Source organism: Phoenix dactylifera, chromosome 6 (assembly GCF_051530095.1).
Source record: "Phoenix dactylifera cultivar Ajwa chromosome 6, Ajwa_hap1_PhDact_Kaust_v1.1, whole genome shotgun sequence".
In the NCBI taxonomy this organism is placed as follows: domain Eukaryota; kingdom Viridiplantae; phylum Streptophyta; class Magnoliopsida; order Arecales; family Arecaceae; genus Phoenix; species Phoenix dactylifera.
In genome coordinates, this window is record NC_143195.1 from 29,846,457 (window position 1) to 29,870,445 (window position 23,989).

General features: G+C 38.8%; 1 protein-coding gene across 1 annotated transcript; it reads right to left on the reverse strand.

Moving 5' to 3' along the window:
- Nucleotides 1–750: 750 nt before the first annotated feature.
- On the reverse strand, nucleotides 751–19,428 carry LOC103702902 (long chain base biosynthesis protein 1b-like). The gene is made up of 13 exons (XM_039118688.3): nucleotides 19,065–19,428; nucleotides 18,286–18,533; nucleotides 18,065–18,159; nucleotides 17,795–17,886; nucleotides 16,651–16,744; nucleotides 16,490–16,562; nucleotides 16,281–16,413; nucleotides 4,449–4,623; nucleotides 3,044–3,184; nucleotides 2,865–2,960; nucleotides 2,592–2,733; nucleotides 1,237–1,364; nucleotides 751–1,147 (listed from the first exon to the last, which is right to left on the reverse strand). Exons 2-13 carry the CDS (start codon nucleotides 18,389–18,391, stop codon nucleotides 971–973), a joined length of 1,452 nt encoding a protein of 483 aa, XP_038974616.3. The 5' UTR covers nucleotides 18,392–18,533; nucleotides 19,065–19,428; the 3' UTR covers nucleotides 751–970.
- Nucleotides 19,429–23,989: the final 4,561 nt, after the last annotated feature.

The following is a 23,989-nucleotide window of genomic DNA, read 5'->3' on the forward strand; positions in this document are numbered from 1 at the left end:
GCTCATATATGATCAAATATGAGATGGTAACAGCAGGAGATTTACCTAGCATGACAGGTGGCATGGTCACCAGCCACCTCAGCAGAGAAGCTTTAAAACTTCCAATTGGTAATGGTCAGAAGGAAAATAGATTTCTCTAGTCTGCATTTTAATTCTTGATTACATAGTGTTTGTCAAAGAGAGTTTTATGCTCCAGATTGTGTACAGCTTGTAGTAGCAGCTTAGACTATAGGCCAACCAGCTTCAGATAATTTCAGTTCATAGTTCATACTATAGATTTCACCAACAGACACAGAGCAATCATAGAAAGCAGCTAATATCGATCTTGATGTTGGATAAGGCAAACATTCTTTAAAAGTCAACAGATGATTGCTTACTAGCATAGGGCATCTTCGACCATAATTATTTTCATTTGATGACATGGAGAAATTCCAAGATTTGTGGACTAGAGAAACAGTCTAGATTTTGAGTTAATTTCCTTCATTCTATCATTTTCCCACATTGTTAAAATTGAATTAGTTAGTAATTAACATTAGCAGAAAGAGTGGACTTTGAACATATACACTTGAAATTAAAATGGTTGCATCCAAATGTACATGATTCTTTCCATCTAAGAGCTATCAGGCTAAGGAGTGTCCATGTTGAAATTTTCATCACTTTATTCAACGAACAATGCAAATTTCTTAGTTAAATGGTCTAAGAGTACATTCAAGACTGCTGATTTTCTCAATTCCAAGGGATATCTGAACAAAAGAGAAGGCAGGCATGCAGAGACATTCAAATTAAAGCATATCAATACTATACAGAATTTCTACCTGCTAGAAACCATGAAAGCACATCCTGGGTGGCAAAATGAATGTAGCTTAGGTACATATCTAGACCCACAAACGACAACGTTCAAGCCAAGGTGCAAAATCAAAATGTTGATATAATTTGACCTGCTCCTGTTCCTTCATTGGCAAACAGAACCTCAAAGAAGCTCAGCCAGCACGGATGCTGCAACTCTCTTTAACGACTCAGATGCTTTCAGTAGGTCAGACTCAGAATGACCTGCTGAAACAAACAAGCGGATGCCAACAGGAAGGTGACATTTGTCCAGAGTAGACCTTTTCAAGGTCACAACGAAAACCGAATCTTCTTTTAAGACCTGTTAAAGGAAAAGGATTATCAGGAATAATGATTTAGGATACTTCAGAATCCAATTTCTTCTTGCAATAGTGTCATCCATCGGCTTACCCTATCAGCAATAGTGTCGAGAAGCTGCAAGTCAGTCTTTGCTGAGCCTGTTGATTTTTTAAGTTTCAGAAATACGATAGGTGATAAAGGATGGCTAGTGATTATCAGTCCTGGTACATCAGCCAAGCCTGCACTTTCCCAAGATGATAAAAAAATGCCAGGAGGTTAGATTTAGACTCTAATGTCCAGCAAGGAAAGCTTTTGTTGAGCTTACTTGCTCATCTGATAGAAAATAGGAGGTAATCTTCATATTATTGCAATGTAGTTTAGTATTCTTAGATCAAAATAAATGTCAGAATGTTGTACTATAATCACACTGGAAAATCCAGTAGCATTTCTCATGACAGTCAGCACAAAAGGAATGAGCGATCAAGCACCAATAATGAACAGCAAAAGTTCCCTGGCGGTAGAGAAATGCATTTACCAGCATATTACTTAATGAATGATAAAATAAGTTTACAGAGCATCAATCAGAAAATCATGTTGAAACTATGTCAACAATATGATAATGATTAGGTAATATTGAAGGCCTAATTTCTTCACTCAACTAATTAGTTGCTACCTAATGAAAGGCAAGCAATGTCTACGAGTCTCTTTGTTAAGGAAACTAGCCAGCTGATTGCTTGTGCCAGCCAAGGATTCAAGTGTTGATGACATGGGGCATGCTGTTCCAAAAGAGGGCAATAAACGAAAAGGAAAAAGAAAAGGTCCTAATGGCTCTTTTTATTTAAAATTATACTTCATAGATGTTCTCCCGACTTGTGCTGGGTGCTGTTACAATGGGCTGGCACTTGAAACCTTGGTGCTAAACAGTGGAATCCAAGCATAAAGACCAGTAGCCCACTCCATGCTACAGAGTGGAGGGAAGACGTGAGTAGGGCAAGGAAGAGAATGCCCTGATTGCTTGGCCACCATGCATGTTTGTAGTAGAAACTTTTAGCTCTAAGCAAGCTTCAAATAAGTTTGGTATCTAACAGGTTATGGGTTGTTCCAGCTCTATATAGAGCACTTACTATCAGCTGAGAAATCAATTTCTACAATGAAAATGAACTTTTGATTGCTGAGGTTGACAGTATTGAATAGACACTTGAGTTTTTTCAACAAATATTTTACCAGCTTATGACGTAGATTCATCAATGAGTGCACCATACATTTCTTACCGTGTCAAGAAAGTACTAAAACCACTTATGGTCAATATCATACTGTATTTAAGAGACTATATTTTAGTGTGGGAACCAGTCACCAACAATATGGGGTAGTTGCTTAGTATTTTCATGTGATTCCCAGAAAAATAAATCAAAGATAGCATTTATAACTTTGTATCTTGTCAAATTGCTTGTTACAAAAAAACACACCTTTCTGTAATAAGGCGATATTGCTCCTGAGTGTTTCAAGGACAGATGGATTTTCCTCCAAGTAATCGACTGCAGTAATTGCTGCACTTGCAAGATAAGGAGGCAAAGATGCAGAAAAGACATAACCAGAGCTACTGAGACGCTGCAAATACAAAATTTGTTTAGTAAAGAGCTAAGCCTACATGATAGTGCATAATGTAACTTTCTATGCTCCAAAAGCACTACAGAATAATTCCAATAACAGATCAAACTATCAATTTAATTTGTATATACCTGGTGATCAACAACTCTGACACTTCCAGTGCAAAAGCCTCCATCAGTTGCCAAGGCATTCCCCATACCAGCAGTTATTATATCAATTTTCTCAATCTGTATTGACAAATAAAATTGAGAATGCAAAGAAATGGATATGGAAGAAGCAAGACAGATAGGACTGGAATCCTAAGACCTACCGGAACCCCACAATATTCAGCAAGGCCTCTCCCAGATTTTCCAAGCACACCAAATGAATGGCTTTCATCCAACACAAGCCGGAAGCGATATTTCTCTTTCAGTCTGACAATCTCATCCAATGGTGCTATTTGACCAGAATTCTGCATTATTCATAAGCATGACAATGTCCTTGAAGTAAGAAAGGGGACTCTAACTGGCCAATTTTTTTTTTTTATTGAATAAATTATCAGGACTTGGAACTTATAAGATGGAATGGACAGAATTCTAAACTAAAAATTCTTTACAACCTCTATATTAAGTTCCATGCAAAACAAATTTCAAAATTATAAGATAGAAGGGATAAATATACAGCCTTCGACTGCAGAAATTAAATCTAATAATGCACTAGACTTTGCATTCATAAGGTGAATTGTAGACATAAGTATATCGAATTCCACAAACTGTAGACCTTTTTATTTTAAAGTACAAACTGTCATATGGCCTAATACACATCAAGTAATGTTTAAAATCAGAAGAGAGGTCCATATGAACCTTCCAGGAAGAGTATGAGTAAAGGAAAACAACGATAAAACAGTGAAACCAAAAACCCCAAGATGGCAGGTGAGAGTTTGTATTTTCACTTTGTTACCTAAATTTGTGGTGAATGAGAATTATTTCTCTGTTGTGGTGGATGTTGAGAAGATCAGAAATCATTGAGAAGTTATAAGAGTATTATATTCTGATGCATCAATGACAAACTACTTTATTCCTTACATAATAGCTATTAAAAGACAAAAAAGTGAATTTTATAGCTTACAAGTATAGAATGGGCATGTGAAGAAAATTTGAGTGCCAGCAACAAGGCAAAAAGGCTTTAGGCAGCCACAAAGGGGAGTATCAACCATCATATTGCCAGCCCATTACATCAATCTTGACAGATGGCTGTGGCATAGTGTGCAAGCAAAAACATTTACTGGGTGTACAATCTAAATAGACAGCCCTCACTATATTCATGTACCTTTTGTATAAAATATATGCAATATCTCAACACTGGAGGGAGAGATTTTTGTTGGTTGATACTGATCTAATTCACATCACTGTTTAAATGCGCACTCTATACTTCTTATGCACTGTAAAATTAATGTTGATTATAACTTTTTGAACCCTTTACACATAAAACATCTTCTACTGATTTACTTGGTAGCGAGGATGAACTTTATTACATTACACTTGCACTTCCTTCAGTTTACACAAATACTTGCTAAATATCCAAAGGTTACCAACTAAAGATGGAGGAATTTCAAGCAAATTAAGTGAATTCTGGACATTCAACAACTTCTTTTCTTGGCCAAGAAGGGTGCATAGTCTAAAAAGATAGAAGGCCTGATTATTTCACCAGAAGCATGAAGAAATCAACAAACGCACCTGGTATACAGCTTCAACAACAATATAGCGTCGTATCTTTTTTGCTCGCTTATTTCCACAAGTCATTTTATCCAATGTGCTCTCCAACGATGCCATATCATTGTGTTTGAAATAAACAACAGTACTTCTTGATAAGTGAAGTCCATTTTGCACTCCCCAGTGAACACCCTCATCGCTGTTAATTCAGTAATAACATTTTATATGTTGTGTAGAGTAATATCGAACATTAACATTGTACATATGATTTCTTGTGGCACTAAAGTGGCCACCTAAGAAAAATAATAACTGCTATTCAGACAAAATTCAGCTATTTACACAAAAACAAGCTAAAATAAGTAGTACAGTATGCTTTAGAATAACATGGACAAGAAAGCTATGTTCCTAGGAAAAGATTCTTCATTTCAACATTTGTATAGTCCTAAAACATGAATGAAAAAAATAAAGAGTAGCAATTAATCTTTAAGATTTCATCTGAATCACAGTTATTCTATTAGTTTCAAATTCAGTACCAATTCAAAATTTGAATCTTAAATCCAGAATTCTGAAAAATCAGAAGATCATTTTCCTTAAAATTTTGGAAACAACTAAAAGTATAAACACATTGCGGCAACCCACGTGATGACCCAAAGATTGATTCAAAGATTGATTTTGATGATCACAAAACCTTGAAGTATAAATACTAATGTTTGTGTTGCAAGGAGAAAGATATTTATTTTGCAAGGAACATAGCAAGTTGGAAGAATACAAGAAGGCCTCCAAAGTTCTCAAGAAAAGTTGGAAGAAAGCTACAATTCATTGGCCCAAGCTTCAAGTTCAAAGAATTCAAGTTGAAGGAGCAAATTCAAAGAAAAATTCAAAAGAATAGTCCTCGAGTCGACTCCTGGAAGTTTCGAGTCGACTCTGGCACTCTAGAGTTTCAAGGAACAGTGCTCGAGTCGACTCCGGGACTCTACGAGTCGACTCCGACTGAGAACAAACAAAAAGACAGAGAGTTGATTTTCTGCGCTACAGTGATCTCGAGTCGACTCCCAACTTCAGGAGTCGACTCCCAGCTACAGTGCCGGCAGACTACTATTCACAGATCAACTCCTGTTTCAGCCGAGTCGACTCCTACTTCAGCCGAGTCGACTCGAGCACGCTGGGAGGCATAACGGCTAGTTTTTTCTTGATTCCAACGGCTCTATTTTTGTCTCTAACGGCTAGATTTTTGTTGGGACTCCCTCTAAAGCTATAAAATCAAGAGGAGAGCTAGGGGAGAAGGCATGGAAGTGGGAGAAAACATTTAGGAAAGAGATTACAAGGGAAATCTCCCATAAGCACAAAAAGGGCCATCCAAAGAGAAATAGAGAGAAGAAGAGCTTCCAAGTGTATCCTAAAGCTTCCTCTCCATCCGTGTGCTGCCGTGGTGATCCTCTACTTCGTGCCAAATCAGAAGAGGGTCAAGTAAAGAAGAAGTCGAGCTCCTCCATCTTCAAAACTCGTTTGAGGGCTTCTCTTTACTCTATCTGTTTATATTGTTATATTTGCTTGTTTAAGAAGCTTTGATTTGTTTTATTCTTTGTTTTAATATCTTGTAACTTGATTCAATCGATGGATTGAATCAAGGGGTTAAAGGTTTGTTGGTGAGCCAAAGGGAAAACCAACGGTGTAAGGTTTGTTGGTGAGCCAAAGGAAAAACCAACGGTGTAAGGTTTGTTGGTGAGCCAAAGGGAAAACCAACGGAGATAGGTTTGTTGGTGAGCCAAAGGGGAAAACCAACGGAGATAGGTTTGTTGGTGAGCCGAGGGTAAAACCAACGTGTAAGGGTTTGATTGTGAGCCCGGGAAAACAATCGGGGTTGGTTCTAGTCGGTGAGCCTGTGAAAACCGACCGAGTTCGTTGTGATCTCGCAAAACAACAAGTTGGGTTGTGAGCTTGTAAAACAACCGACTGTAATCTAAGGGATTATAGTGAAATTCCCAAGAGGTCTTGGGGAGTGGATGTAGGTGCTGGGGTGCACCGAACCACTATACATCCTTGTGTTTGTGATGCCTTATCTCTTGTATTTCATGCCTTCCATTCATGCTTGATTGTGTAATATCTCTAGCTTTGTTTTCTATAGAGTTATAAGTGATTTGCTTAGCTTCCACTCCATTCTTACCATACACATAGATTAAAATTGATCATACAACTATAAGTTAGTTTTAGATCAATTGCACCCTAAAGCCATAGTATAATTGCTCTAGCTTAATCTTCCACTGCTTTACTTGTAATTGCCTAGAGCTTAAGTAATTAACATCTTATTATTCCGCTGCATTCTATTCAAAGTAAAAATTAGGGAACATAATTTTTAGAAAACCCAATTCACCCCCCCTCTTGGGTTGTCACCTTGGGCAACAAGTGGTATCAGAGCAGGTGCTCAAGATTAATTATTGATCTCACGATCAAGAGCCAAAGATCATGACAACTCAAATAGATAGTTTTCTAGGAGAGGGACAGTTAATTGATAGGCCTCCACTGTTTAATGGCATAGACTACACATATTGGAAAGCACGCATGCGCATTTTTATTCAATCACAAAACTATTATTTATGAAAAATCATAATAAATGACCTTCACACACTCTCTCGAACTATTAATGAAAAGGACTTAGCACAATTGAATGCTAATGCTATGAACATATTATATTGTGCTATTCATGAAACAAAGTTTAATGAAATTTCTGCATGCTTATTTGCTAAGGAGATCTGGGATACTTTAGAAAATATTTATGATAGATCTCAGATTAGCTCACATGTGCTTCAATTGCGTACTAACTATGAGATTGCAGAATCCTCCACAGTAGCCGAGTCGACTCCCAGTTTGTCTGAGTCGACTCCTAGAGAAGAACAGTCTGAAAGGCAGAGACACAGTCTTGAAGACCCTGTGAACGAGTCGACTCCAAGTAGTTCCGAGTCGACTCCCAAGTTAGCCGAGTCGACTCCGACAAGGCCCGAGTCGACTCCGAGGCAGAACAATTCAAAAGACAGAGAATCATCTTTTAGGCCTCTGAGAACGAGACGTCTCCCAAAGATCTCGAGTCGACTCTCAAGTCAGTCGAGTCGACTCCAAGTAAACTCGAGTCGACTCGAGGAAGAAACAACAGCAAGAAAATTCAAAAGCTTCCTAAAGTCAAAGAAGAAGAGGAAGCAAGAAGAAAGGAAGAAAGAGATAAAAAGTAAGAAAGCTAGAAGCAACAATGAACTACAAGAGGTAACTAACTTATGTTTTATGGCACTAGAAAATAAAGTAGAATCTGAATCTAGTGAATTTCATGAAGAATTTTCTTATGATGAACTTTTAAATGCTTTCCATGATTTGTATGGTGAATGTAGAAAATTAGCTATGAAAAATAAAAATCTTAAAAAGCTAAATTTGCAAATTTCAAAAGAAAGAAATTCTATTGCTGAAATACAAGACAAACTAAATTCTGAAAATAAAAGCTTAAGGTTAAATTCAGAAGAATTGATTCAGAAAAATCATAGCTTAATCAAAACAAACCAAAACTTGAGTAAAGAGGTTGACCAACTGAAATCTCTTATTAACAAGTTTACTGTAAGTTCAGAAAGATTAAAAATGATGTTTGAAAGCCAACATGCTGATTTTGATAAATCAAAATTTGGCTTGATTCCTTCACTTAGCAATGAATCCCTAAAGAAAAATGTTTTGAATTTATCAAGCAAATCATCAAGAAGGATAACGTATTTCAAACATCAAAAGAATGGACATAACAACCTTACCTATAGTTCTAGTACAATTAAATCAAATGGTAAAGTTATTACTATTAAACAGATTTAGGTTCCAAAAGGAACCATATGTCCTAACTCTCAAGGACCCAAGCAAGCTTGGGTACCCAAAATGAAAATATGAGGATGTAGACATAGGTGTGCCAAGATACCCATGGAACAAATAGAACTTTCATACAAATGGGTGTTCTAGACACACATCAAAAAATGAAACTTAAAACATACTTATGAAAAGTAATTTTAAAAAAAAAATAATAATAATAATGAAATCAGTAAACCTTGCATTTCATCATTTTTGCTTTAGTATTTGATTGAAATATGAATTGCAAGTATTGACCAATTTTGTGATATAGAAAATACTTTTGGAAATATAATCAAATCACTTCATTTTATAGGATACTCACTATTGGATAAGTTGCTAAATGATTAATCAATTTATTAAGAATAACTCTATGAATTCTCTATATGCTTGAGTGAGAGTTTTTATCCATGGCATTATTATTTATTGATCATAGATATGATAATGTGTACTTGGTATGCTTTTGAATATATGCACTATGAATGCCAAGATTAAAGAAACCATCCTTGGCATATAAAATCAACTCATGCTAGTATGTACTTAATCTCAAAAGACCTTGCCATTGGCTTACTTAGATTATCCTCTGAAAGGTCAAAGTTTTGCTATGCATGCTAACTAAGGAAACAAACAAAAATCATTTCTAAATCTAAAAGATGTTGTTTCCATCTCTAAGTTCTCAAAAGCTTACATTGGATTTGTTCTTGGCAAATAAAACTAAAGTATTTTTTCTGTATTTGCTAAACCATGTAAAAGTGTTTCAAATGAAAAAGGTTTCCAAACTGTGAAGATAAAGAGTATCATGGCACAGTGTTGAAAACCAAAATCCTGATAAAGGTTATACAGAAAATAATATTAAATCCAATGATTTCAGCACCGAGGACACCATGAGTAAAATAGAGTTAATAGAATTCTTGAAGAAATGAAAAAGACAATTGTGTATGATAGTCATCTATTCTTCAAAAGACTATCATCACTGCTTGTCATACATATGATTTCTATTAAATCTATTTTTGATAAAAATTTTGATCTTCTGAAAAAATGGAAAATGAACCATTGCATATCTTTCACATTTTTCAGTCGTACATGTTATGCTTAATATGCTCTTATGAAAATAATGCCAAATCTGATAGAGATATGTCTACCCTTGGATATCATTCATCAAGCAATGCATATAGAGTATTCAATGAAAAGTTTTTAGGTGCAAAAATATCAAGGTATCTTATTCTTTATGAGACTACTGATTTATTATCAAAATACTAAAATTAAATTATTTATGTATATGGTTAATCTTTTACATATAACAATCTGAAAACATGTTAATAATTATAACCAAATTGAGTTTTTCAGAAATACATTTAATGAAGAAAAATTGTTTGCTTAGAAAATGAAATAGATCTTGATTCCTGCATGATTAGAAGTAAAGATCACCATTATTATTTGCTTGCTTTATGAGCTTTATATTCTATCAAATGAGTGTGTAGAATGGACTCCTATATGCTTACTTTATTAAAGAAGATATATGTTAAATAACCACCATATTTGAAAATACTCATTACAAATATGATAAAGCAATATATAATTTGGAACAAGCATCAAAAGCATAATATAAAAGTTTAAGCAACCCTTTTGATAGAAAGTAATAATGATAAATCTATGTATCAAAAGGAAGAATTTGTGACATCATTTTTGGTTCTGCTAATGAAGATTTATATGTAGATTTTTACTAAGCTCATGCAAAGTGAGTTTGAAATATGTATAATGAACGAGTTAACATTTCCTTTCTCAAACTCCAAATTAAGACAAACAAGAAAGGGGATCTTCATTGACCAAAGTTAGTCCACAAGAAAACACTTATAGAAGATTGGCATGAAGAGGGTATATCTATGATCCCATCTTGTAGAATTTGAAAAGAATGAGCAAAGTAGATCTATTGTTTTAAAGTTGTATTGAAGCATGATAGAATAATTATTTTATCATACAGCTAGTAGACCAGATTATATGCTCATTATGTGCACTTGTGCAAGCCTTCAATCTAAGTTTAATGAATCATATTTTATTGATAACAAATAAATCATAATCTGAATTTTGATAGAAACAACTGTTTAAGATAAGTTGATTAAAACTTAGCTAGCATGTCTTATTAATAATTATCTTAAGCAAATAAAATCTAAACTAAATCGTTTTTGAGAAATTGATTTGACCTTGATAAAACTTCCTATTGCCTCACATACTTGTTCTTGAACCATCTTGGTTAATGAAACTATCTCTTTAGTTCAAGTGATATGTGCTTGCTTATATTTAGGCAATCTCTGGCGTAAAGTGACTCAATATTCAACTATTGTCATATCTTATATTGAGTCATCTAGTTAAAAAAAAAAAATATGTTGGATGAATGTTTTGTATCTTGAAGAAACCAATGACTTTCTTTCAAGAAAGAAAAGGAGTTTGTTAATAATGCAGGATCCTTGAGCAAGAAAATGAGAGATCTCAACTTGAAGGATATCTCCATGTAAGATACAATAAACATTCACTTGCAAACAAGAGAGAGGACCTTCTTCAGCCAAAGGTTCATACATAAGAAATCTAGTAGGTATTTGACTGAAGAATGCAGAATGGATTGGTAATTCTAGATACTTCTTGAGCAAAGTCAACAACTTAAGTCTTATTATGCCATGATTAAGTTCTTTAATTATTAACTTTTGATATCATGGCTCTATACATATTGATTGACTTATGCTCTTAGAAATTGTTTCATGGTTTGCCTAAAATAAATGATTTCTTTGCCTATATCATAACCATGAAATACACAAGTATATGCTTAAAAGTTTGATGTAAAATAACTTGTGAGAAGTTATGAATCCATGAGCATAATAAAAATGTTGTTTGCATGATATACATATATATGATACACAAGATTAATTCTTTATTCTGCTCTTTCATGTAAATTACTTGAGAATAACAAAAAGAGAGAGAGATAAAGAAAAGAAAATGAATATTATTCAAGAGGTGTAGAATCTAAGCAAAGGCAAATACTCCAATCTTAAGGAAAAGTAAAACAAGCATAATATATTTGGCACATTTGGAAGGGATAAAATCCATAATTAATTACACTTAAACAGGGAGAATTCGAAGCAAACATTTTAATCTTTCTATATTGCTCATCATAGGGATGGTGCCAATGGGGAGGCTAGTGGTAGTACCCAGCACTATTTGACCCAACTATTCGGTGTAGGGCATATTAGGGACGGCACAAGAGGGAGGCTAGTGGTAGTACCTCGTGCCCCTTCCCAACTCCACCGGATAGGGAGCAAATAGAATATAAAGCATAAGAAAGTTGAAAATGAAAGACAAAGTAAATGAAAATATATAAGAAGAATCAAGTCTAATTATTAGTCACTTGGAAACACACCATAAGGATGAAGTCAATGCAAGATGATATTTAAATAGGGGGAGTGTATTTGAAAAGAATTGACTTTGATCCTTGACATGCTTGTTATTATTATTTTAATGCATGACTTAACACTTAATATATTTTGCATATAGTATGATGTCTTGATTTATGGGTTCTCAATATTTTGTAATGTTTCATACTTGGACAATTTGATTGAATGCATGAATTGCTACATAACATCTTTTGTTTAGTTTTATTGAAAAGAAATTTCAGATTTGTCATTCACAATCATTGTTAAAATCTGAAAGCTAAATAAAATTGTAGAAAGGAGAAGAGAAGAATATCTCTATTTAGGGAAAATAAATTGATTTTGATCTATCTTTCTACTCGCCTAACTTTGATACATAATGTCCTAATACTTGTTAAAATATCCTTTATTTTGTATCGAAACTCAAAATTAAACACAAAGATTCTGAAAGTGCTTTAATGGTATTGAAATATGTATTTTTCAATCATAATAATTTAAGATGAGCCACAATGTGAAAGATACATATCTCAAATTATGACTTAAAAGGCCTCTATTAAAAATCTTTATGAAATTCAGAATTTGATTTTGTATAAAAGCTTAAACTCCATATGATTACTAAATAAAATGTTAATGTAAGAAAAACAGAATTTATTTTGATTGCTCCGATACGCATCCGAAACATATCTTTTCTTATCATTAAAATGTACCAATATTGGTCTAAATGATGTGTCTTTCAATGATCTTGATTGCAAGTAAATATTTTTAAAATATATGACTTTATTTTAATATTTAAAAATTTATTGAGTTTCATGTATACATTGCTGAAAAATTGTGATTAAGAAATTGAGTTCTATAAATACATATACTTCCATGATCATCTATATGTTTTTTTTTCTCTCCTATATCATTAAAGACTTTCATCAATAGAGTGAATGATCTAAAAGAAAGAAAATGTAAATGCTTTTGAAAGAAACTAAGCTTCAAATGAATTACTTTTGATTAATATTTTCATACATTTTCTCTAAGATTAGGAGAAAGCATAACTTGTTCTTAAAAGATTAAAAAGAGTGATTACTATAAATTGTGAATATTTCTAGATCACTCTACATTCTTGATATCATAAAGTTTCAGCTCTATTCACGTTTATCATTAAAATCTGAAATTCGACAGAAGAAAAGAAAGATTAAAGAAGAATGCATCTTTTAAGGGGGAGCTTTAGATATTCAGTATCTTATCCTAAAGTCACTTCAATTTGATGCATACCTTGCACTTTATGGATTGATTTTGATGAACCTCCTTATATTGCAAGACATGCTTTAATTACCTTGAGATGAGTTCTATAAAGGTTGTCTTATCTCAAACCTTGAGTCTTGTGAAAATAAGCTGAAACTTATAGAAAATATATTTTTGAGATTGACGATTTTATTGAACATTATCTTCAAATTTTAAAACTCTTAGATGGAATGATCAATTGAGGGGGAGAAAGAAAATTTCAGAAGGAGAGGTCTGATGGAACTTAATTGCATAAATTTATAAAGGAGAGAGAAAGAATACAAAATGAAAAGTGATCCTAATACTCTCCAATGTGTATCATCTGAAATTTAAATCTGAAAACCTTTATGATACACCTTGAGGCGTGTTATTTGGTTAGTATATCTTATGCATAAATCATGAACCAAATTGCAAGTTGATCTTAAGAGCCTTTAACTTAATGACAAAGGGGGAGAATAACGTGTTGAATGGTCTTGAGTATCTCTTAGAAAATTTATTTTGAAATTCACTAATAAGTCCTAATTAGCTTGCTCTTTAGAACGTCAATTCTGTGCCAATTCATATTTTTATATATGTATCAAATTGTGCTTATTTTCTAAAGGAATAAAAGAACTTTGAAGACATTAAAAATTAATGATCCAACATGATGATATGTCTCTCAAATATATAAGTTTTGATCTTTTACTCTGAAAATTAACTAAAATTGCTCTCATGTTTGATAAAATACTTAATAGATTGGGCAAAAGGTCTTAAATGAACAAGCTTTCATACTTATTATTGAAGAGAGGTTAGATTTTCACTCGTGTTTTCTTTGAATATCATTTGTAGTACTTCTTGGATTAACCTAAGGAAGATTCCACCTACACTTGAATAGAAAACTATCTGTGGTATCAAATTAGAAAACTTCTTGAAATCACATTTAATGTGCTCTGTTCTGAAATTATCTTAATTGGCTCTGATCTGTGCTCATTAATCTGATTCCAATATTATTGCCTTGAGTTATATGATTCATATCCTTGCAATAATTTAACATTCAAATCAGAGTACAATAAGGAAAAGAAATATATGAGTATTCTGATCTTTGTGCTTAATGTTTCCCTATCTTTTTGATGTTGTCAAAAAGGGGGAGAAATATCTAAGTATATGCTTATAATGCTTTATGTTTTGAATTGAATACAAATCAGCTGGAATTGACATATATTGATTATCTTAAGTTGATTAAATCTAAAGCATTATCATGAAGTATGTTTTTTAAATATATATGTTTTCTACTTCATGCAACTTTGCTATGTATTACTTCTAGAAAACAATATCTTTTATATTGCATATACTCCAAGTTTTGTCATCATCAAAAAGGGGGAGACTGATGACCCAAAGATTGATTCAAAGATTGATTTTGATGATCACAAAACCTTGAAGTATAAATACTAATGTTTGTGTTGCAAGGAGAAAGATATTTATTTTGCAAGGAACATAGCAAGTTGGAAGAATACAAGAAGGCCTCCAAAGTTCTCAAGAAAAGTTGGAAGAAAGCTACAATTCATTGGCCCAAGCTTCAAGTTCAAAGAATTCAAGTTGAAGGAGCAAATTCAAAGAAAAATTCAAAAGAATAGTCCTCGAGTCGACTCCTGGAAGTTTCGAGTCGACTCTGGCACTCTAGAGTTTCAAGGAACAGTGCTCGAGTCGACTCCGGGACTCTACGAGTCGACTCCGACTGAGAACAAACAAAAAGACAGAGAGTTGATTTTCTGCGCTACAGTGATCTCGAGTCGACTCCCAACTTCAGGAGTCGACTCCCAGCTACAGTGCCGGCAGACTACTATTCACAGATCAACTCCTGTTTCAGCCGAGTCGACTCCTACTTCAGCCGAGTCGACTCGAGCACGCTGGGAGGCATAACGGCTAGTTTTTTCTTGATTCCAACGGCTCTATTTTTGTCTCTAACGGCTAGATTTTTGTTGGGACTCCCTCTAAAGCTATAAAATCAAGAGGAGAGCTAGGGGAGAAGGCATGGAAGTGGGAGAAAATATTTAGGAAAGAGATTACAAGGGAAATCTCCCATAAGCACAAAAAGGGCCATCCAAAGAGAAATAGAGAGAAGAAGAGCTTCCAAGTGTATCCTAAAGCTTCCTCTCCATCCGTGTGCTGCCGCGGTGATCCTCTACTTCGTGCCAAATCAGAAGAGGGTCAAGTAAAGAAGAAGTCGAGCTCCTCCATCTTCAAAACTCGTTTGAGGGCTTCTCTTTACTCTATCTGTTTATATTGTTATATTTGCTTGTTTAAGAAGCTTTGATTTGTTTTATTCTTTGTTTTAATATCTTGTAACTTGATTCAATCAAGGGATTGAATCAAGGGGTTAAAGGTTTGTTGGTGAGCCAAAGGGAAAACCAACGGTGTAAGGTTTGTTGGTGAGCCAAAGGGAAAACCAACGGTGTAAGGTTTGTTGGTGAGCCAAAGGGAAAACCAACGGAGATAGGTTTGTTGGTGAGCCAAAGGGGAAAACCAACGGAGATAGGTTTGTTGGTGAGCCGAGGGTAAAACCAACGTGTAAGGGTTTGATTGTGAGCCCGGGAAAACAATCGGGGTTGGTTCTAGTCGGTGAGCCTGTGAAAACCGACCGAGTTCGTTGTGATCTCGCAAAACAACAAGTTGGATTGTGAGCTTGTAAAACAACCGACTGTAATCTAAGGGATTATAGTGAAATTCCCAAGAGGTCTTGGAAAGTGGATGTAGGTGCTGGGGTGCACCGAACCACTATACATCCTTGTGTTTGTGATGCCTTATCTCTTGTATTTCATGCCTTCCATTCATGCTTGATTGTGTAATATCTCTAGCTTTGTTTTCTATAGAGTTATAAGTGATTTGCTTAGCTTCCACTCCATTCTTACCATACACATAGATTAAAATTGATCATACAACTATAAGTTAGTTTTAGATCAATTGCACCCTAAAGCCATAGTATAATTGCTCTAGCTTAATCTTCCACTGCTTTACTTGTAATTGCCTAGAGCTTAAGTAATTAACATCTTATTATTCCGGTGCATTCTATTCAAAGTAAAAATTAGGGAACATACTTTTTAGAAAACCCAATTCACCCCCCCTCTTGGGTTGTCACCTTGGGCAACACCACGTATACCATAAAAATAACAGATCATTCACCCCTATTACTTTGCTGAACTACACTAGCTATTACCAAGGCAATCTAATTTCTAATAATAAAATGATCCAGAAATACTTATGTTCTAAATTTTTTCCCAATCTAATGTTACAAATACTAAACACGAAGAGGTATACTTACGCAACAATGATATCTCCTTTCTTGCAAAAAGCCGGAATAACACTGAAGATGGTAGAAATCCCATAAGAATAGAGAACAGAATCTGGAGTTCCCAAGAACTTTGCAATTTTGGTCTCACAATCAAGGTGGACATCTACAAAAATGATACTAATTAGGCTGGAACTTCTTTTTCATAAACATTCATGTGATGGTAAAGAAACAGTATGTACCAATTGTCCCATAAAAACTACGAGGACCACAAGAACCAACACCATATTTCTCCACTGAAGTAATGCATGAATCCTGAGATAGATTCAAATTAAGATAACTTTATGAAAATGATACCAACAAATGAATAATATGGAAAGTGAGAAGGTTAGGTTTTGCTCACAATTATCTTCCCATTTCCAACCAGTCCAAGATAATTTGCTGATGCAAAGTTCACAACTTCTCTCCCATCTATTATACTGTGGGGCCCAGCAGCACTGCACAAAACAATAACTCATGAGAAGTGGTAAAATCATGTATCTTTATAATTCTTCAACTTCTATAATAATCCACTTGTCTCATTCAGGTCTAAATAAAATGGTTATCCCCGCAAGAAGACAACCTAAAAGCATTGCAAGGTCAATTTTGGTTGAGGCAAAGGAAAAGTGTCTATCAGAGTGCATGTTCTTCTCTCTATTATATCCACTGAAATTTTGTTAAGTAAAATATGGACCTGAATCCACTAAACTCCTCATACTAGTGTCTTGGTGATCCTAGATGGGTGAGTCCAAATCCTAAGGGCATGGGTATGAAATAGGAGGTATGTTAAATGAATGCTCAATGTAGGGGAAGAGCAAATTAAAGAGATATTCACTGCAGCACCAACCAAGGACAACTGAGGGAAAATGATATGAGATGGTTTTGACAAGTGCAGCATACGTTTAAACAATTAAGGGAAGACAAGATGGTTATTAGGTGGATACAGTGAAAGAATAAGAAAACCAAAGTGAACTTGTTGGCTGTCAAGGACAAAAGGTTCACCTAGCAAGACAAGATGGTTCTTAGGTGGATACAGTGAAAGAACAAGAAAACCAAAGTGAACTTGCTGGCTGTCAAGGACAAAAGGTTCACCTAGCAAATCCAGGGTTCAACAGGTTGGTAACTGAGCCTTCTTTACCTGATACTTTCATAGGTCAAACCCCAAACAATCTGAAACCTTGGGCTTGACCAACTAGCACCCTATTCTCTGATGTTAATCATTAAGCCCATTGCACCTTAAATGCATTCCTCATGCCAAATTATGTTATCAATTTGAATATTTCAGTTGATCATTAGTTGTTTCATCATTTTCCACTGAGACTTTAGTGAAATGTTAGACCAGCGAAGATTGCAGTATGATCCATGATATGTATTTAAGAAAGAAATCTTCATCCAGCAACCAATGTGCTAAAACGTAAAACCATGCATAATTGATACAAATGCATCTTGCTGTAGACACGGAGGGGGGGGGGTGCAAAATGAAATCTCAAAGAGACAATCTTATTCACCTCTCCAGAGTAGGAGGTTGAGCTAGCATTTCCTCTGTGATAGGTGGATGAAGAGATTCTGGGGCCCATTCTTCACAAAGTTCATCTATTTCCTGCGGTTTGTGATATAAGATTATTCAAAATTTATCGTAACAACAAAGTCCCAATCAAAGGGTCAATCAGAAGCTATTTTTAATCAATAGATAGTAATACAGTACAGACGAAATTTAAAGGTGAACCAAGAACAAACATCAATGTCACTAATTTACAATTTCCAAGCTAATAGCAAACCTTCTCAGTCAGTGGCTTTTTGGGGGGCTTGTAGCTCTTCCGTGTGAGCTGGAACAGTATGACTGCGATCAGGAGCACTTCAATAACCAGGTGCCCTTCAATCACAAAAACACCAACATAAACTCAATTCACAACACCTTCTTCCCCTCCTGGTATAATTAGCAATCAAAACCAAAATGAAAATTCTATATTGTTTGAGCAATAAGAACTATAGAACTCACCATCAATATGAACCCCGAAAACAACTGCCCTGGCAAGTGGAGCATCAAATGCCACAGACATCCAATCTAGTACCATCGCCGTGACATTCATAACAGCCGAAGCCATCGTTTTCGCTACTACTGCAAAGAGCTCCAATATGCCAAACTATTTGCAATTTTATGCCACTGAGTGGAAATCGAACCACTTGGTGATTATCCAATGCAAACCTCAGCTCGGTTTTGCTTTCCGCTCTCAACAATCTGAGAAACTGAAATCAAAATGTGTCCTTTAAACATCATTTGCATTGATAACGAACACTTCCCCCCATCTAGATGTCCAAATCTGCCCGTACTAAGTTTAGCAACAAGTTCATTAGCAAATGAAAGGCATTAATAGACCAACCAGATCCATGATTCCCAATGAGAATTCTACGCCAGAACAGAGAAAAGGAAGCACCTTTATTCCCTCAAAATCTTATATAAATCTACCTACCTTTCAACACCAAAAACTTATAGTTTTTTCAAATAATCTCAGAGAAAGCACACACAACCACGCATTTAGAAGAAGCAAAACCTTAAAATTCAAAAAGAAAAAACAATGGGAAAGAAAAAGAATTCTACCTTTCAACACCAAAAAAATTATGGTTTTTCCGAATGCTTTCAGAGAAAGCACGCACAACCAAACATTACGAAGAATCAACACCCTAAAATTCAAAAAGAAAAAAAAATCGGAAAGAAAAAGAATTCGGACCAAGACAGAAGGGTTTAACGGAGGAGGAGAGAGGGAAAAATATGCTCACCTGCGATACCCTAATCCTAACTGAACCGCTTGGTATTTGCCCTCTGAGATCTATACGACACTAGAGAAAAATATATACACACATGAAGAGATTCTAAAGAGGAATCGTTCAAACGGGACTCATGGGAAGGGATGGGGCGGGGTCGTCATTGGAGAGCTCGACAGCGATTCAGAGGTCAATGCCCAGATTTTTCTTCCCCAATGCCGGAAATGCCATTGAACTTCCAGCTCTTGACCAGAAACTTTTTGTCCCGTCAGGGCGGGGAAGGGGAAGGGCATTTCGGGAAGTCAGCTCTGATGGTGGCAAGAGCCGACAACGGCAGGGAAGAAGCGTTCCAATTTGGAATTAAATTTTATTTTATCTTAACAAAGAAATCGCTATCCTCACAGCCTTTCTCACCGCATTGTTCCACGGTCAGCGGGCAATCGAGGCTTCAAAAATGGTTGGAGGCTACCATACCCATGACAATCAGCACCTGCTGTGTTTGGACATGCATGGGCTCAGCAAAAAAATTTGGCTCCTTACGTGTCTCTCAGGTGTATCGAAAAATAAACAGTACGGCAGCAGATTGAAACACCTTCTATGTTGTATATTATTTGAAAAAAAATTCTAAAAAAATTACAAGCCTATTTTTTTACTATTATATATATTTTTTTAATTTTATTAGATGTAATTACGTTCGATTAGAAAAACTAGAAATCGCTTATGAGTGATGATAAGCGGGCCCGTCCTTTGGCTCACCATAATCGTTTCATGCACCGTTGGCTTGCAACGTGGCAATAGAATTTTTGGTGCCGTTGGCAGAAGTTGGGTGACGCTGGGCATGCCACGCTGGATTGGAATATATTTGGTAAAAAGCTTGGGGTCTCTTAATATCAATACTTGTTCTATGTTCGTTAAAAAAAATTATATTTGTTTGATTGTTGTTGAAAGTTGAACGTGGCGGGTCCGGTGGTTCCATGGGCTTGACCTGACTTCAGAGTTCAAAGTCCAAGCGCACCCACTGGTGGCGCTTGCCGTCCGAACCCGTCCGCTGGTCCTGAAAGGAACGTGCAGGTGTGGCTTTAGTCAGCGAGCCGTGTTGTTCGGTTTGGAAATCCGAAGTCACACAGTGCCTTCCTACCATGTGAAACAAAATATTGTTAGCGGAAAAGTGACGGTATCCGATCAAACATATTGTTCGCTTTGAAAGAGCACGCACGTGCGCGGCTCGTGCACGATGTTTCTCCTTTGCCCTTCTTAAAAAAGCCCTATGAAAGAAAAGAGGTGGCCCTTCTTATAAGGCACAATCCTTTTTGCTACTCTTTCAATGTGAGACTAAAATTTCGGATCCCCCATCCACCCCCCAACAATCGTTATAACCAATAAGTCTATTCGTTGATTATAAGGGGTCGTTTTCTTGTTCCTTCCAAATGATGGGAGATTTTATTTCTTGAAATTTTTTGATTGTATATTGTTGGGGGGAAAAACCCCAAGTCATCGCCACGGAGGCGCTCGGCTAGGGAGCGCCGACCGGAAAGGCGCTCGGCCAAAGAGCGCCGACCAGAGAAAGCGCCAAGAGGCGCCCAACCGAAATAACCAAGTAGGGATGCTCGGCTAGAAAGAGCCGACCAGCGGGCGCCGACCAAAGAAGCGCTCAAGTAGAAAGCGCTGACCAGAGACAGCGCCAAGTAGAGGCGCTCGACTAGGAGGTGCTCGCCCAGAAGGCGCCGACCAGGAGTACTCAAGCAACCCCGCCACAGGGTGCCCCATTGGGCGACCAGCTCGGCTCGGCACCCTTGCCGAGCCGATGCCTTTACCAAATAATTCAACTCTCGCTTGACCCTCTAAGGGACCTGACAACTCCACTATAACCTGCCGCTATCTTCAAGCCATCAAGGCATAAGATCTCCGCAGGTATTCAGCACGACCTGCCATTAATGCACGAGGCTCCCTCAAGTCTCCGATGCACTCAGTCATTTAATGAACACGGCCCAAGACGATCTCCGGATCACTGAACCATCAGAGCGTATGGCTCTCCCTGACCGCCGGTTCATTCGGTAATAAATGCACTTACCATCCACGGACCCCAGGCCCACCACGGCCGGCGGTTCAACCACTTCAACAGGTCCAATCGACCGTGACAACTCCCTGATTCCGGTATGATCCGGTCCCGTTCTCCATCACGCCATTAATGGGCCAAATCGTGCCCAATTATTACAGAACGGGACAAACCTACTGTCACCTCCCAGGTAACCGAATCCTCCTATAAAAGGGAACCTGGGGGGACGGGGACTGGACTCTGAGGACTCTCAGGACCCTTGGGACTGAACCCTCTTGGACAGCACAGATACAATGGATGACATCATCTTCTTCATCTTCTTGATCTAATCTAAATATTCTGGCTGTCTTCTCCACATACGGACTTCCCTGCTCTCTCCACATATTGGCCCCCTCTGACTTAGGCATCGGAGGGCCGGCGCCGGGAAGCCCGGCCACCGGTTCTTCCTGCAGGACTCACACCCCACAGTGGAGGACGCCACCAGTCGGCGCACCGTCGACCACCCTTCCAGCGGCGGAGCTCTGCCCCTCCAGGAGGACGCCACCAGCCGGCGCACCGTCGACCACCCTCCCAGCGGCGGAGCTCTGCCCCTCCAGGAGGACGCCACCAGCCGGCGCACCGTCGACCACCCTCCCAGCGGCGGAGCTCTGCCCCTCCAGGAGGACGCCACCAGCCGGCGCACCGTCGACCACCCTCCCAGCGGCGGAGCTCAGCCCCTCCAGGAGGACGCCACCAGTCGGCACGCCGTCGATCGCCGCCCCTGCGGCGGAAGCCCCTCCTCCCCTGGCTTCGCGGCGGCCCCCGGGTCCAATTTCCAGCAACAGTTGGCGCTAGAGGAAGGGACCGAGTTCGCTGCCATGAAGCTAAGAAGCAAAGGGGCTTCCAATGCCTCTCGACGTCCTCCACCTAGCCCGGAGCGTTCCGTCCGAAACCCATCACCTCCAACCGAGTCAGTTCATCAAGTTCGGCCGGAGCAGTTCGATGCCCAGGTACAACAGGTGCAGGCCCTGGCTACCGCTGTCAAAAGCCTGCAGCCCAGGGGCATCCCAACGGCACCGCCTCCTCCGGCTCCAGTTCAACCGGAGCCTCCCACAAGCGGACTTCACCTTCGAGGTCAGGACTCCCAAGTCCAGGCCTCCCTTTGGAGAGAGCACCCAGCCGGAGGCCACGGAGGCTGGCCACAGCCTTCAGAAGCTGAATCGGTTCCAGGGCAACCTGCGCTCGAACGAACCGCTGCAGCGATCCTCCAGAACGATGAACTCGACCGGAAGGTCGAGAGGCTGGAACGTCAAATCCAAGCACTCCACGGGAGGAAGTCAGGACATAACGGCGACTTCGAGTTCAATACGAAGTCGCCCTTCTTCCAGAAAATTGAAGATGAACCGGTCCCGTTACGGTTCAAGATGCCCCAGGTGGAGCCCTACAACGGCAAGGCTGATCCCCTGGACCACCTGGAAAGCTACCGGGTCTTAATGGCCCTACAAGGAGCCTCGGAGGCCATGATGTGCAAAGCTTTCCCGGCGACACTCCGAGGACCAGCCCGGCTGTGGTTTACCGGGCTAAAGCCGAGTACTGTCTCCTCCTTTGAGCAGCTCGGCAGACAGTTTGCTGGCAATTTCGCCGCCAGCCAGCCCCAGCGGCGGACATCCGACTCCCTCCTTGATATCAAACAAAAGGAGGGAGAATCCCTCAAGGAGTATTTGGACCGGTTCACCGCCGCAACATGGGAGGTCCGGGAGCTTGACCAGTCAATCGCCATGTCGGCGCTGAAGACTGGAGCCCGGTCCTACAGATTTCTCTTCTCAATTGAGAAGAATTTTCCCGCGGACCTCACCGAGATGTTCGCTCGGGCGCGGAAGTACGCCAAGGCCGAAGAAGCCGTGGCCGTCAGGCGGGGCGGGACCGAGCAGAACCTCAAGAAAAGACGCCGCGAGGAGCGTGGCCAGCCCAGAGGCCCGTCTCCGCGACGAGCCAAGAATCCGCCCCGCCCGAAGAGTCCACCCCGGCTGAGGGGACCGCCACAGCAGAGGTCACCACTCCGCCCGAGGTTCCCACTGCAAGCCCCTGCACCCGAAGGGAGGTATGAAAGATATACTCCCCTCAACGCTCCTCAGGCTGAAATCCTCATGGAGATCGAGAGTCGGGATCGCATCCGGCTCCCACCTCCGAAGCCATCCGGCTCCCACCCGGCTATAGGGATGCTCGAGACATCGAGATGAGTAGCGGTCCTCTCTGACCGAACGAGCTCGGCTCGTGCTCCATCGTCTTCAGCCAACGAGCTCAGCCCGCTCTTCTATTTTTGGATTTCTCTGCCGACGTCCCCAAAGAACGGAGTCCGAGTAGAGAAGCGTCTTCAGTCGCCTCGGCGCAAGGACGCACACGGTACAAGGTACCCATTTACTTAATGTTTCTACATTAATCTCTATATTGTCTATTCTATTTTTGGATTTCTCTGCCGATGTCCCCAAAGAACGGAGTCCGAGCAGAGAAGCGTCTTCAGTCGCCTCGGCGCAAGGACGCACACGGTACAAGGTACCCATTTACTTAATATTTCTACATTAATCTCTATATTGTCTATTCTATTTTTGGATTTCTCTGCCGACGTCCCCAAAGAACGGAGTCCGAGCAGAGAAGCGTCTTCAGTCGCCTCGGCGCAAGGACGCACACGGTACAAGGTACCCATTTACTTAATGTTTCTACATTAATCTCTATATTGTCTATTCTATTTTTGGATTTCTCTGCCGACGTCCCCAAAGAACGGAGTCCGAGCAGAGAAGCGTCTTCAGTCGCCTCGGCGCAAGGACGCACACGGTACAAGGTACCCATTTATTTAATGTTTCTACATTATCTATTCTGTTCTCGGATTTCTCCCTGCCGATGTCCT